The 14,699-nt window shown below is 41.9% G+C and overlaps 1 protein-coding gene across 32 annotated transcripts in view; it reads left to right on the forward strand.

The window, feature by feature from the left end:
- The window catches only part of ATL2 (atlastin GTPase 2), a 39,233-nt gene extending 25,776 nt beyond the window's left edge, over positions 1 to 13,457 (forward strand). For 10 of the 32 annotated variants that reach the window (XM_086872251.1, XM_086872260.1, XM_086872225.1 and 7 more), the window contains 10 exons: positions 1,308 to 1,412; positions 2,139 to 2,189; positions 4,104 to 4,160; positions 4,732 to 4,824; positions 5,081 to 5,219; positions 6,016 to 6,143; positions 8,296 to 8,352; positions 9,133 to 9,204; positions 10,893 to 11,324; positions 13,226 to 13,457. In XM_086872251.1, coding sequence (XP_086728377.1) covers positions 1,308 to 1,412; positions 2,139 to 2,189; positions 4,104 to 4,160; positions 4,732 to 4,824; positions 5,081 to 5,219; positions 6,016 to 6,143; positions 8,296 to 8,352; positions 9,133 to 9,204; positions 10,893 to 11,324; positions 13,226 to 13,345 — 1,254 coding nt within the window. In that variant the 3' untranslated portion in view covers positions 13,346 to 13,457. Of the gene's footprint in view, positions 1 to 1,307; positions 1,413 to 2,138; positions 2,190 to 4,103; positions 4,161 to 4,731; positions 4,825 to 5,080; positions 5,220 to 6,015; positions 6,144 to 8,295; positions 8,353 to 9,132; positions 9,205 to 10,892; positions 11,325 to 12,576; positions 12,592 to 12,704 lie in introns of all 32 variants that reach the window. The other 22 variants (XM_086872198.1, XM_023923278.2, XM_086872212.1 and 19 more) reach the window with 4 other exon arrangements.
- Positions 13,458 to 14,699: the final 1,242 nt, after the last annotated feature.

A 14,699-nucleotide genomic window follows, 5' to 3' on the forward strand; every position in this document is an offset into this window, starting at 1 on the left:
TCCTGGTGGCTGTTTGAACACTGGTTGCTTTCCTTTGCATTGAGTAGCTGTGTAGCGTATCTGGAAACTGTGTATCAGGATAAGGATGGAGATTGATTCCTATAACCCAGCAGAAAAATTCAGCAATAGTCTCATTCTGAGAGTACTTTGTTTTGGCAAAGTCTACCCCTTCCAGGCTGATGGATGGGTTATCCTGGGAATGTTGCAAAACTGTAATGGCTATAAATACCATCTACAGACAAATGCTGAGGTGAAAAGCTTTGTAACACACACTGTTCTTAGAAGGGTGAGAATATGTTCTAGCTTCTAGCTGTGTTCTAGTGAAATGTAGTGCATGCCTGTATGTACTTCAGTGCTGGGAAGCTGGTCCTTCCATGTAATTTTAACAGGCAGTCTGTAAAAAAAGGCTGAAGTCTAACAATGGGAAAAAAAGCACTAACTTGATTCTTTTTTGACTCTTAAATCAGTTTAATGGCAAAGTTTGCTTGGAGGTGTTTATGCTGAAACAAAGTGTTAATGTCATTAATAAATATTTACTCCACGATAGTGGTGGTGATCTTGAACTATTTGTGTTCTGAACCATCAGTTTTAAGTTATTTAAATTTCATACCCATTGCATTTGCAAAGGAAGCATCTGATGCCCAATCTGTGGGACATGGATTTTAAAAATAGTTGGCTTAGTGATGTTCAACAAATTTCACAGCTAACCAAACACTTCTCTGATTAAAAACCAGTTATGTTGTGTGAATCTGCTTATGCTTTGGTACCAAATCACACACTTGCTCTTGCTTATCAGTGGGAAAGAGAAGGGAAGTGTAGTAGATCCCATCCATGGGAGTTGGACTGATAATTTTTTTTCATTAGTATCACTTCCTTGTCATTCCAGCAGACAGTATCAATTATTTTCTGCTGAAAATAATTATTTTAAGGTATATATATTTATATATATGTGTAAGTAACCATCTTACTCTTAGTTCTAATGAACTGTGCTAGATCTGCAGGTGAGGCTGATGTTCTTCCATTGAAAGAGAGCTGTCAGTTGCTCTGCAGAACATCCCCACTGGGCCAAGAAGGGCTGTTTCTGTGGGAGAAGGTAGCCAGGCAAGGCCAAGGACTTGAGGCTGCTGCCAGGGCCCTCTGGCTGCTGCTTACTCAGCTGTGGGTGTGTGCAGGGAGCTGGCTGAGGTTTCATCAGCAGGTACATGGACAGAGACTTGCTCTGCTTGAAATAGAACTTACCCCAGTGGCCTGGAGTGTGAAAGTGTCCATGGTCTGGTTAACTTCTGCTGTTCTTTCAAACTCTGCAGGTTGCTGTACTACTCATGGATACCCAAGGTGCCTTTGATAGCCAATCCACTATCAAAGACTGTGCAACGGTTTTTGCCCTGAGCACCATGACGAGCTCTGTCCAGGTGAGAATATCCATGCTGGCAAATAATGGCAGAACCCTATCCTGAACAAGCAAGCAGTATCTCTTGAGCCACACTTGGAAAGTTCACTTGCATATCTTCCTCCAGTGTTGATTTAAAATTCCATACTTTATGTACTACACTGAAAATAAGACACACTACCCAAGTTGCTTGGTGGAATCAAGGTTATGCAAGGCCAGGCTGAGTTAAATTGCTGACAGAACTGGGAAATCCCTTTCCCCCTCAACACGTCAAATTAGAAACTGCTTCTTTACAGATGTTACAGAGTCTTTTTTAAGGCTGTAGATACAGTTTGGGATGACATTATGCTGTGATCAGCCAAACTTAAAATTGCTGTGTCTGTTAAAGCGTCATTTAAACTCCTCACAATTGTGCTATGCTCAAAACTACTTCTAAGCTTGTGCCTTAGAAGTGCCAAAAGCAAGCAGGTTTTTGAGGGGTGACAAGTGACTTCAGACATGCCACAACCTAAAAGGAGCAGGAGTATGTGGAACATTACTTCTGTCCTTTGGAGTTAGCCCTGGTGGATTGTTTTTGAATAAGGAGGTGACTTCTGTTTGAGATGTGTTCTGTGACACATTTCTGCTTGATGACTTTTGGGTAATTACACTTTCTGGAGGAAGCAAAAATACTCAGTGTGGGAAAGAGACTATATAAATGTAAGACAATGGTTTCATGTGACACTAAATCTCTGTCTGTCTTTTGCAGGTATATAACTTGTCTCAGAATATTCAGGAAGATGACCTTCAACATTTGCAGGTAGGATATGGTGAATTTATGTTAAACTGCTTCTGAACTGATAGGCTTGAAAATGTTCTAGAAGTTATTGTTCATGTAACTGACTTGGGAGTTGTTTGATGCTTCATGGAAAACCTGAATTTGACCTGATACTAAAACTGGTACAGCCTGTAAAAACTGTGTTTGCATCAACTCCATGATGCTTCTACTGTGCCAGTGTAGAGGTAAAATTGTTTAGGCTTCTAATCTAGCTGATTCTTTTAAAGTCTGTTGCAAGTCCCTTTTTTTTCAGCTGAGAAACTTCTGCAGAGTTTTATTTCTGCTTAGAAATAAGAGCAGGAGAATGTTGCCTTCTCTTCACCATGGGGTATTTATCCTCTAATGGAACATTGTGGTCAAAGGCCACTGAATTCTGGCTTCATGTGAATGGTACAAGAACCTTATCTCCTTAACTTAAAACCTGTAGCTTTAGAGAATAGCCTGTGTATTACCAAATGCCAAGGCCATGACCTTGTCACAGTTTAAAACTGTTCTGTGTGTCTTCAGTGCTACAACAGACTGGCTGCCAATGATGGAAGGAGAAGAGCACTCACTAAAAACAGTCTTATGAAGCTGTTCTCGATTAACAGGGTTGTATCACTGGCCCAACACCCCCACCCCCTAAAAAACACACAACCAAGCACTGAAAACAAACAAAAAAAAATCTGTAGGTAATTATTTGAAAGCCAGGCTTCCCTTGAGACTTTGGTCCATTAACAGCCTTGGTGTAATCTGAATCAGACAATCTATTTCTGTTCTAGGGTGAAATTTGAGGGAAGGAAGGGAAGGATGATAAATACGAGCACTGGGTAGGGGACATCCGTGCATTTAAAGCAGCAGCAGGGAATCATGGTCTGAGGGAAGGAATTCCAAATTTTTGTTTTAATGGGAATTTATGTAATTGTGAAATACTGCTAGTCTCTGACTGCCTTTTGCATTTAGCTGGGAAATGAATGAGGAAAAGAGTTTTGGTCAAAGAAACCAGACTCTTGTGAGTGCTTGGCCACTTCACAAGCTGCTTTTGCTCAGGGTGACAAGGGCTTGGAAGTTAAGCTGTTTTAAATTAGTCTTGCAAGTTCCCAGGTGCTCTTGTGATCAACACCGGAACTATCCTTTGAGCCATAATTTACCTGAGATGCTCCAGGAGTTAGTTTAATGCAGGATAATGATTGCCTGGTACTGGAGAATTCTGGTGTGCTTCCATCATCTTGACCTCCAGTATCTGTGAGGAGACTGGCATGGATTGACCTCTGCTGAACCAGCCAGCACAGTCCCTAATTCCTGTTTTTGTGGGTGATTTGGCCTGCTCAGGCCAGCAGGAATGCTGCTGGAATTAAAGATGGTGAAAGCAGTGAGAGGAAGACAGCTGATACTTGCCTTTATACTGGAGGGAAGGAACAATTATTAGTTAAGGTCACTGGCTGGAGCAGAGATCTGAGAAGCTGCTGAACTTGGCTTGTATTTAAATGTCTGATATATTGGCTAGAGCCAAGTTCCCTGGGATTTCCAGGAATAAACCTTTTGTGGGAAGTAGGGGGCAAATGTTAGACAGGCTTACCTCCTCAGCCTAGGAAGCAAGTGTTGGAAGCTGGCTTGGTGAGAAATGCAGCCAGCTTTTCTCTGAGAATAGCCTACAAGCCACCCACTTAAAACTGTAGTGTGTTGACAGTTCAGGAATGGCACAGTGAAGCCTGTGGGAATCATGTCTCCTACCTGAATCTTATTGAGGGTTGGTAAACTCATTATTGAGGTTTGTTTGCCATTCTCAACCTATAGTAAGGTTGAGAATGGTATATAAGATTGAGTGCTTTTATTTTTTAGTGACATAATAGTATATTTCACAGCAGAAAGATGTGTTTTCTATGTGGCACACCCTTATACTGCTCTTTCTCTCAGTTGTTTACAGAATATGGAAGACTAGCTATGGAAGAAATTTACCAAAAGCCGTTCCAGGTAACCATGTGTTAAATGGATTTAAGCAGTTGAATGTGTAGAAAATGAGCTCAAGATAATTTCTGAAGATAAATTAGTTGGGTTGAAGGTAACCAGTTCTTTGCAAGACTAATTTTACTTCACTATTGCCACATTACTTTGCCAAAACCCAGTGGAAAGATGCTGGAGGAGGTCACATTTTGGGCAAGTATAGCTTTGTGTTTGAGGTATAAGGCATAAAAGGAACCAAAATGTCAAGTTATGTGCCGGTGTTAAGGAGAAAAATTTTGTGCTGTCTTCCTATTTATTACTCTGAGATATGGTGGTAGATGGTTCTGAGAAAAGGTCCTGTTTGGTGGTGTTTTTTTGTTTAGTTGGTTTTTTAAACAAGCAAACACTTTCACCACAGAACTACAAGGCTGCTTTGTTTAGAGCAGCCAAATATACCAAAAAACTTACATAGTATCCTTGCATATAATCTGTAATATATTTAGTTTTAGAGCAGCCAAATACTTAAAATAATCACAAATGTAATAGAATTTATGACTTTAGAAAGGATGCAAACCATTCACTGCTGTTCTTCCTGTTACAGACATTAATGTTCTTAATTAGAGATTGGAGTTATCCTTATGAACATGCATATGGCTTGGAAGGAGGAAAAAAGTTCCTAGAGAAAAGATTGCAGGTAAGTTATCTGCAGTAGTCCTGATCTTCTAAGAGACACCTTGCTGTCAAGGCAATGATGCATCATGAGCTGGCTTTTGTGCTAATAAAATACATTTGTGGTGTTTCCACTCATAGTCAGAATTGACATTATGAGGTCAGGAATAAAAGCTTTAAACACTTTTTTGCTATTACTGCTTTTAAGATGATGGTTAATCTTGATTACAGTGCTGTAAAACTGGTAGCAGTTCTTACTGCCTTTTTTTTTTTTTCTTCAGGTAAAGCAAAACCAACATGAAGAGCTACAGAATGTAAGGAAGCATATTCACTCCTGTTTCAGTAATCTTGGGTGTTTCCTGTTGCCCCACCCTGGTCTTAAAGTTGCAACAAATCCAAATTTTGATGGGAGATTGAATGGTAGGAAGCTTTTCGTTTTGTGTTCTTGATTTAGATCACTGAGTTTGTTTTCTTACATGATGGCAGTTAAGCACTGTAATGGTTAGCTATTGAAATGCCTGACTAGAAAATATAAGGCTAAAAGGTGAAGCTGCAGAATTTAGAAATGTGCATTGTGTGCTCTTTTTAGTGGTTTAAAAGTAGAGGATATCTTTGTGTCTAGCTGTTCATTGTAATCTGATAACTTGAGACATGCTTAAAGGTCATTAAATAGAGATTCCAAAGATAACTAAGGGCTCCAGAGGGCAGAATTCCCACTATTAAAGACTTTACTTTCTGGAAGGGCTTTTCTCTAAGAACTCGCTGAACCACAGGTCAGCTCTGAAATGGCAGAAATAAAAGCCATAGGTGCAGAATGAGAGGCAGTCAGGATTCCTCATGTGTCCCCCAACAGAGGGAGTGCACCAGAATGGCAAAGGCTGTAAAAGTGAGTTGCAGTGGTGGGATGCCAGCCCCTGCTGTGCTGAGGGCACACACCTGTGGGGTCATTGTGCATTGGTGTAATTGAGGAAATGCACTTAAAATACTGAAAGGATAGTGAAATCTTGTTCTCCTAGTCTGAAGTTAAGATTGGTAGATTAAGAGTAGGTACAATTTACTAAAGCTGTATTATGTATGTAAGCATTTAAATACCTTAAAAATGCAGTTCAGAGGTGTGACATTGTGGATTAAGGATTGTGGGCTATCAGTGTTCCTTTAGAAGATACAAGATTAAAAACTAACTACTTTTTTCCTGGAATTGATTGAATTTTACTAGATATAGATGAGGATTTTAAGAATGAACTGCGGAATTTGGTACCGTTTCTGCTTGCCCCTGAAAACTTGGTAGAAAAAGAGATTAGTGGATCCAAGGTGACCTGTAGAGATCTTGTAGAATACTTCAAGGTAAGCAAACTCATGCTAATTATTTCTGTTAATAGCTTAAAAGACAGTATTCTAATTTTAGGCCATGTTGTTCCCAGAGAAGATATGATATCTAGGCTGATGCTCACTGATCAGCTCACTTACATTTTCATTTCATTACTCTGACTTTCCAGAACTGGCACACTACTTCCTAACAGTGCAGCTCTTTGCAAGCTACTGTTTGCAAAATTTGTGGATTGGTGGCTTTTATTTTCCTCCCTGTGAATAGGCTGAAATAGCTCAAGTTTTATTAGATTTTTTTTCCTACTTTGAAATCCCAGTTGAGGTTTTTTTTGTTTGTTTGGGTTTTTTTGGGTTTTTTTGTTTTTGGTTTTTTTTGCTTATTTTCAATTAAAGTAGGTCTACTGTAGTTTTTACAGATATAAAAAACCAGCTCTTAAACTGCTAGGTATGCAATGAAAATTTCAGACACTCCCCTCTGGATCTTTAACATGCAGCGAAGGTGCTTTCTGAACACTTTTATGCATAGTACCACTACACTCTGAAATATTTATGTATGTTACTCACAGCTGTTAGTCTTGAGCTTTTTTGGTATCATGGTGCTACCAGCAGAAATGTGATAACATAATCTCTGCTTCACCAGGGATTGGTCTGGTGTGTGTAGCTTTTATTTTTATTTTTTTTAAAATTGGAATGACTTGGACAATTGGCTCGGTAAGAATGATGCCACAGTCTCCTAAAGACAGGAATTTTGCATTTCTGCTTTTGGGGTAGAAAGTTAGACTGATGTTAAGAAACAAACTGCAATGAAGGAGTTTGAGGCCAGAGCTCATTTAACTTCAGTTGTTGAACAAAATAACGGTTTTAAAGGAAAGACATGGTATGGGATGCAGAAGTGATGGCTGTCCTGAAAAGCACAAGATCAGCACGGGAGCTCTGATGTTCAGTCTCTGTGTTTACATGGTTGCACGCTGCTTTTTGCTCCAGTTTTTCTCTAGGAGGACTCACTCAGGTACAATGCAGCAGTTTAGAAAGGACTGCATCCTAAAAACCCAAGTGTTAAACCTCTACTGGAAAGCTGATTGACATCCTGTATCCAGCTGGGGAGCAGTGCTGGGGGGTGCTGTAGAAATGCCATGCTTATATAACTAAAGAGGACTGTTCCCTTGGGACTGTGCATCTGAAGCTGAGATTGTGAGGCCTGAGTTGGAAACTGTAGGGCTCTTACTTGGAGGAAATAGCTACAGAAGCAAGGCGGGTGTCAAGGGAACGGAGTCCTGTATAACTCTATATGTTTTTGTAGGTTGTTCTGCAACGTAGATTATTGAGTACATGGGGACCCTGATAACCTTGTTCTCCCCTTGTGCTCCCCTGGAGCAAAAATTCCTCAGGCCCAAGGCTTGCAGACAGGGCAGGAAGGCAGCAGGGGTGTGAAGACAGACACCCCTCTGTGGGGACTGAGAGTGGCCTTGCTGGTGTAACTTGCACAGCTTGTCCAAAGCACTGGAATTGCTGCTGCCTGCTGTGCCCCACTTACCTGTCCCCAGCAGCTGTGCCATGGGCCAGAAATGAAGTCTGTGTTCTCCTCCAGCCCTCTGAAACCATGGGGAAAGAAAGGACACCTGAGGATAGATAAGTGGGGTGAGGCACAGAGGGATAGGCTACCTGCTTAGCTTCTGCAAGTGTTTTGTCTGCTCAGCTCTGTCTGCCTTAAGTGCCTTGGTCTGGTTTTTTTTCGTCCTACAGTAGATCAAGGCATTTGGGGAAATATAAGTATTGGTTCTCCCAGCACTGGGGTAAGTTTGGGCAGACCTCTTGCCTGAAAGGCTGGGCTTGTCATCTCCACTCTTTTGTTATGGGTGAATATTCCCTGTTTAGCAAAGACCTTATGCATTTGTGGGAGTAGAAACCTGCTGTCAAACCTGTCACTTCTTGAGACAGTGGTGATGTTTCCTCAGGGTGCTCTGCTGCCCTGCTGGGCCCTGGTCTAAGGCATAGGAAGGTGAAGGGGAAAAAATGTCAGACTTCTATGAAGAGAATTGCATAATTTAGTATTCAGCACTATTACAAAGAAATAATCTGAGGTCTGTCTATGTATCATTCCTCATTTCTTATTCTCATTAAAATAAATGTTTAGAAAAATAAACCTTGTTAATTTTTTCCTCACATTTAGGCTTACATTAAAATCTATCAAGGAGAGGAGCTACCTCATCCGAAATCTATGCTGCAGGTATTTTATTTTCTTTCATATAATCTTATTAGATGTGTACTTTATATAAGTTCTTTGCAATTGAAGAATCATGACTGCTGTGGGTCTAAAGCTCCCCCCCAGCTGTATTTCTTGAAGGATCTGTGTACTTTGAAAGCCATCTGAACTGTGATGGTTGGGTACTTTTCCCTCAGTTTCACCAACCAAATGAAATTAAATCAACCAAATAGAGCAGCGTTCTGTCTGGTTGGTTGGGTTTTTTAGCTGCTTTTCTCTCTAAGCATTGGTTTCCTGTAACTTGCTGTTTGGCTGGGAGAACCCAGAAAATGACATCTTGCAGCTTTAACTACAATAATTGTCCCTGACACTACACAGGTAGAAATTAAGTCTTAAATTCTTAACAAACTTGAGAATTACGATTGACAGCAAAACTGTACATCTATAATGCAGAAATAATGCCAGCTTCTTTCTTTCCTCTCAGGTAGTGGAAGTAACCCAGTACCAGGATTCAAATATAGTAGTTTAGTGGCTCTTATGTGCTTACTAGCAGTAGAGCATTCAGAAGAGATTGCTCATGATGAAGAGCCTGTACAAGCAAGCTGAGGTTTGTTTGCAGCTGTGCTAGAAAGCTGAAGAAAGGCAGAAATGTGTTTTAATGTATATAGCTAAACTTCACTTATTTTTGTGTGGCCTTGTCCTGGCCATCAGGAACTCTGGAGGTTTTTGAGGTATGTTTGGAGTGTAATGCTGTGTAAAACCCGGGAATGCTGTGAATGACATAGGATGCTCCATCTTTTCTAGGCAACAGCTGAGGCGAACAATCTTGCTGCTGTGGCAGGAGCAAAGGACTTATACAGCAAAGGCATGGAGCAGGTATGATGGCACAACCTTTCCTAAACATCTGCATGCAACTGCAGGCTTTCAGCTTCCATGTTGTCCTCTGTGTGTGAGCACTTCAGTGGGAGAAGGTAACTCAGGGCCAGGACTTGTGTGTTTTCTGCACTCTGCTCTGAGCTTGGGAGGTACGAAAATGGATGTGTTTGCAGGATTCCCACCTGTTAGTTCCCTCTTGACAGACATCTCAAAATCCTGTGACATGAAATGCACAAACAGGTGAGCAGACATTTGTTGTCTTAGAGTTGCACAGTGGTGGAATTCTAGTTCTGTAGTCTCATGCTTCTGAATTGTGGCCATTCATTAGCTGTAAAATGCAGGATTGAACTGATTATAAAAATGAATGAAACCCCTTAGAACAAGAATTGCTTTGAAAAACCTATGTAATTTCCCACTTGCTTCTTCACTTGAAGATAGTGATCTGATATGATTCTAAGCTGAATGCTGGATGGATTTCATACTTTAATGTAGTGCTATGCAAGGTTTTATCATAGGGAATTCTGAAAACCATTACATGTCTCGTAAAGCTTAGCAAGACTCTGCTTATTGTGAAACTGTACAACCAGAAAGACCAGTAGGTGTGAGAGCATGCTACAAACATAGCTCCCCATTAATTGGGACTAATTGTGGTCTTAATTGCTGAAGTAGCTTGCTCTTTGTTTTGAAATTAAAGTAAGACCTACTGCTAGTGGCAGACAAGCCAGTTCCATTTGTTAGCAGGCTGTTTGGAGAATGTTCTGCTGGTTTAAGGGAACTCCTCTATTTCCATTTTGGAAAATGTCTTGAAATAGTAAATGTGTTGTTTATAATAAGTGCCAAGTCTGGCTTCCAAACTTGAATCTTCAGTGGTTGTTGAGATACTTTAGCTGTAAGGTTTCTAACTTGGAGCAGGGAATAAACAGAAACAGATGTTCTTTTAAACAGACTTTGTTTCCATAGTAATGTTCCCCAGTACTGTATATTTTTATATCACTGTAGAGATGTGCACAAATTATGAAATAGTTTTTTTATCCAGATGTCTCATATGATGTTCTTGATCTGACACAGCTCTGAAACTTCTATTTTTAAGAACAAAAGTGGGAACTCTTTGGATTTAAAACTTGATTATGTAAAGGTAGTTCTTGCTGCAGCTTCTGAGTTGGTCTCATGAACCAAAGCCCTCCTTTGCTGAGTGTGCATAACCAAAATACTGTCCCCGTAATGACCTGAAATGTAAGGAACAACAGGTGCAGTGTCACAGAGCATAAGAAAACAGTGGCAGTTATTTGTGTGGTGGCCTCTTGATCCCTCAGTAGCTTCTGGTGTTTAACATGCTCTGGGTGATGTGAAAAAAACTTCTGAAGGATGAGACTGGCAGGCATTTTCCAGGGAGTTTTGGTGGATGTGGAGGACTTCACTCTGGGAAAAAGTGGGGATGCGCACATGGCTGTTGTCCTGTCCTCTGGGCTTTCCTGAAGAGCACAGTGGAAGTGTGAGCTCAGTCCTGTGGGTCTGTGTGGGGTTGGACAGGTGAAGCTCCTGCCCTGCCATGATCCAAAATACCTTTGGCTGCTTCACTGGGCGGTGCTGGGGCTCACAGAGCCGAGGGAGCGGCAGCGGGAGGAGGGCAGCGAGGGGCTGAGCAGATGCTCAGGGTGTGATTCCCCAATGTCTGGTTGCTCCCACAGGTGTGTGGGGGAGATAAGCCTTACATTGCCCCGTCGGACCTGGAGCAGAAGCACCAGGATTTCCGAGAGAGCGCCATCCGGCAGTTCCGCTCCGTGAAGAAGATGGGAGGGGAGGAGTTCTGCCGGCGCTACCAGGAGCAACTCGAAGTGGAAATCGACGAGATCTATGCAAACTTTGTGAAGCACAACGACGGCAAAAACATCTTTTATGCTGCTCGTACCCCCGCCACTCTATTTGCAGTCATGTTTGCCATGTACATAATCTCAGGACTGACTGGGTTCCTTGGCATGAACTCCATAGCTGCCCTGTGTAATCTCGTGCTGGGGATGGCTCTTATATCGTTTTGTACTTGGGCATACGTTAAGTACTCTGGGGAATTCAGAGAAGTTGGAACAGCCATTGATCAGATCGCTGAAGCTATATGGGAACAGGTTGGTATCTGTTTTTATTGCAAAACCTTGCTGTCGTGAGCAGACATATCAAAGAGCTTCTGCTCAGTGCTGAGAGGGAAAAGCTGGTCTAGACCTAATAGAGGGTGCTAGTGCTGCCAAAGGGAAGATCTGCTCAGTAGTGTGACTGCTCTCTTCAGGAACAGATGCTGCACACAAGGAATGTTAAAAAAGCTTAGGATCTTATCAAAGAAGTGCTACTTAAGGTGCAGAAGGTTACTTAGTAAGTGCTTTGAAGGTGAAGAGTGGAGGGACTTCAAAACTTTTTCCTTATTCAAAGCAAGGGATTTGTTGGTCCTTGGAGAGAACTGGCTGGGTCATGACTTTCAGCAGCTGTTAGCAGAGGGTGCACAGCAGGTTTCTTCCATCAGGGACACTTGTGCTGTCTGTGACAGCCTTAGTGGGTGCAACTGCTGTTTGCAAGGAATACTCAACAAATTCCTGAAAGAGAAAGATGTGAGTGTAAGGACATCAGAGGAGATAACTTTCTGCATAGAGATTTTGCTGCCTGAACTCAGTTAATGCAGCTGTGCCAGTAAGGCCATGTAGAGAATTCCTGGCCAGTAGGTTTTGGAGTACTCTGACTAGCTCTGTCTAGTGCCAGCAGAAGGGAAAGACCTTCCTGATGTTGTTACTGGAAATAAAGGATGCACCGAGCTTATCTGGGGTGACATTAAAGTCTGTCTTGAGAGGCATGAGCAGATAACTAACTGGAGCCTTCTGCATAGATGCTTCCTTCCACAGCTGGAAAATTCCTGTGTTCAGGGCTCATGCTAGGCACTGGTACACCAGACCTGTCTGAGCAACCTGCTGAGGGTCCCAGGCTTTGAATTAAACTGGAGCAGAAAAAGTGTTTTTTTAAAAACAGGGAAATGAGCATCAGTAAATAAATTGGTAACTAAATCTTGAGTTGGCATACTCACTACTGATTAAAACTGAAGCTCTCCAGTACTGCTGGAGCTGCTGCTGCAGGATACCCCAAGCATACAAGGCTTGGTTTGGCTGCTACCTTCCCTGGAAGGGGGAGAACTTGGCTTATTGCTGGCAGGAGCTTGCCATTTGTGGGCTGGAGGAGGGTGGTCTCCAAAAGACCTCAGCAGTGTTGCTGTTAGAGCTGCACATCACCAGTAATATGCAAAGCACTGCAGATCCTGTCTGAGTCACTCTGATTAAATGCTCGTTCTTGCTGTTGATTTTTCTGAATCTCTGCCTTTCTCTTCCCTCCTTGCTTCAGAGGAATCCCAGGAAGGTGAGAAGTTACTGGCAATCAGGTTTTGGTTTTGTTTTTTTTTTTCTGAACTTGATTGAGTTTCTGCTGTGTTGTGAGAGCCGTTTTTCCTAACAGCTGAATTCGTGTTTTAGGTGTTTTCCAAACTCTTTGAAGTCCTTAGACGCCGAACGGTTCGTCGTGCTCTCACATCAGTGCCGCGACAGCGACTCTCATCCAACAATAACAAGAAGAAAAACTAGCCAGTATTTTTAACTTTCTTTCTGTATCTGAAGTGTTCACACTTACACATATAGGACAATAAGCTGGACCGTCTGGGCCGGTCTGCATAAATGCTGTAACCATACCAGACTGATGCTGCATATGGGGTATGGAATTGCACATCCATCTTCTAGGAACTGTAAAGTGGTTTGAATTCAGTGAAATACTGCTGTGTAGGAGGGGTATCACTTGTGTCCATAGCATGTGACTGCTTTAACCTCATTACTCTAGCAGCAAAATTCATTTCTCTTTCAGTTCATGCCACTTTGTGTCAGACTTCATCATTCTAAGTTTTTTTCATGATTTCAAGTCTCATCTCTTTATATGATTTTATATCTTATTTTCCTTGGTTACCTCATTTTCTTGTTTCTTTTGCACATTTCTCATTCCACAGGTGTTGAAGCCCATGAGTGATAATTTGATGGAGGATCATATGAGGCAGTCTGTAAAAAACTCTATCAAAGCAGGCCTGACCGAGCAGGTGGCTCACCATGCCAGACTAAAGACAGACTGACAGTTCGTCTCCTCTTCAACTCTGCCCTCTCATCCTAGACATGCTTGCTGTACCATGAGAACTCAATAATAAAAAAAAAAATAAATAAAAATAAACCAAAGTTTACAATCAACTGTAGAAGTAGTTTAGTGTGATTGGCTTCACAGATTGCTGCCATCACCGGGGAAGAGATAAGTTTGTCAGTGCTCAGCTTCTCAGACAAACTGGTGCCATGGAGCCCGCTGGGGTGGGAGGGAGTGGCTCAGTTTTACACAGTCCTGGTGCCCCCTGGTGTTTGGGGGAGGGAGGGGGAGCTTCCCCAGCGTTGTGAGTCCGTGCAGGCTCTGGCTTACGAGGGAAACCTGTCCCCTGCAGGAGCTGACTTCAGGGAAGTGTCATGATCAGCCCACACCAGCTGTGCTCTCACCCAGTGTCCCCAGCTCGGCACCACCCTCGCCAGCTCCAGCGGGTGTTTGTGTGTGCTGGAGCCATCGGAGCAGCCACTCCATTACAACGCGTCTCTTGCTTTCTTGCCTTTTACCAGTGTTACACAGGTGCATGTGCTGGTTCCTCACGCAGAACTGGGGTGTCAGGGAGGCAGTGGCTCAGCACAGAGGGTGTCTTGCCTTGAACTCGCAGACCTGGTCCCGAGGGAGGTGCATATCGGAACTGAGCTGTCTTTTTCTGCAGTTTAGCCTTCATGTATATAATATTGCCATTAATTCTACTGGGGAAGAAATTCCATCCAAAAATGTTGCCTACAGCTACCAAGCAATGAGTTAGGATTGTCTGTACAGTGTGTTTAGTTTTTATTTTTTAAGAAATCACAGATAGGGCATGTATATGAAATATAAATATATAAATACGATTTTGTATCAAAGTTTTGTAGTTTATGGCAAAACCTGGTTCTGTGGTAGCTAAGTGCAGTTCCTGTAAAGGAATGTTTGTGGCTCATGTAAATGTGTGAATGCATCAACAATTTGAAGTTTTTTGATATATTTGTGATATTTACCTGCCTTGAGCACTGCAATCTCTCACCCCCTTGGGAAAATCAATGGGAATGTTTGTTGTGAAACTCTTGTCTTCTGTTGCATTTTAAAGTTATTTCCTGTAATTTATTTTCAGTACATGATTAAAATCAGTTGTGTATATATGAAATGAAATCCGTGCTTATTTTTAAAAGATGTTCAAGTATTGTATTCTACTACATAAACTATGTCAAATACTTATCCTCACAATTATATGAACAGATTTGTTCTATTGTACTTCATAGCTTTCTATTGAAGCCGATGTTCCTGTCATGCTTGTCTCTGGAAGGTGACCTCTGTCCAGCTCATACCCCCTCCCTGTATAGGAAAACCTCCTGCTGTTCTTA

The sequence above is a fragment of the Cyanistes caeruleus genome, chromosome 2, assembly GCF_971803275.1.
Source record: "Cyanistes caeruleus chromosome 2, bCyaCae1.hap1.1, whole genome shotgun sequence".
NCBI lineage: Eukaryota > Metazoa > Chordata > Aves > Passeriformes > Paridae > Cyanistes > Cyanistes caeruleus.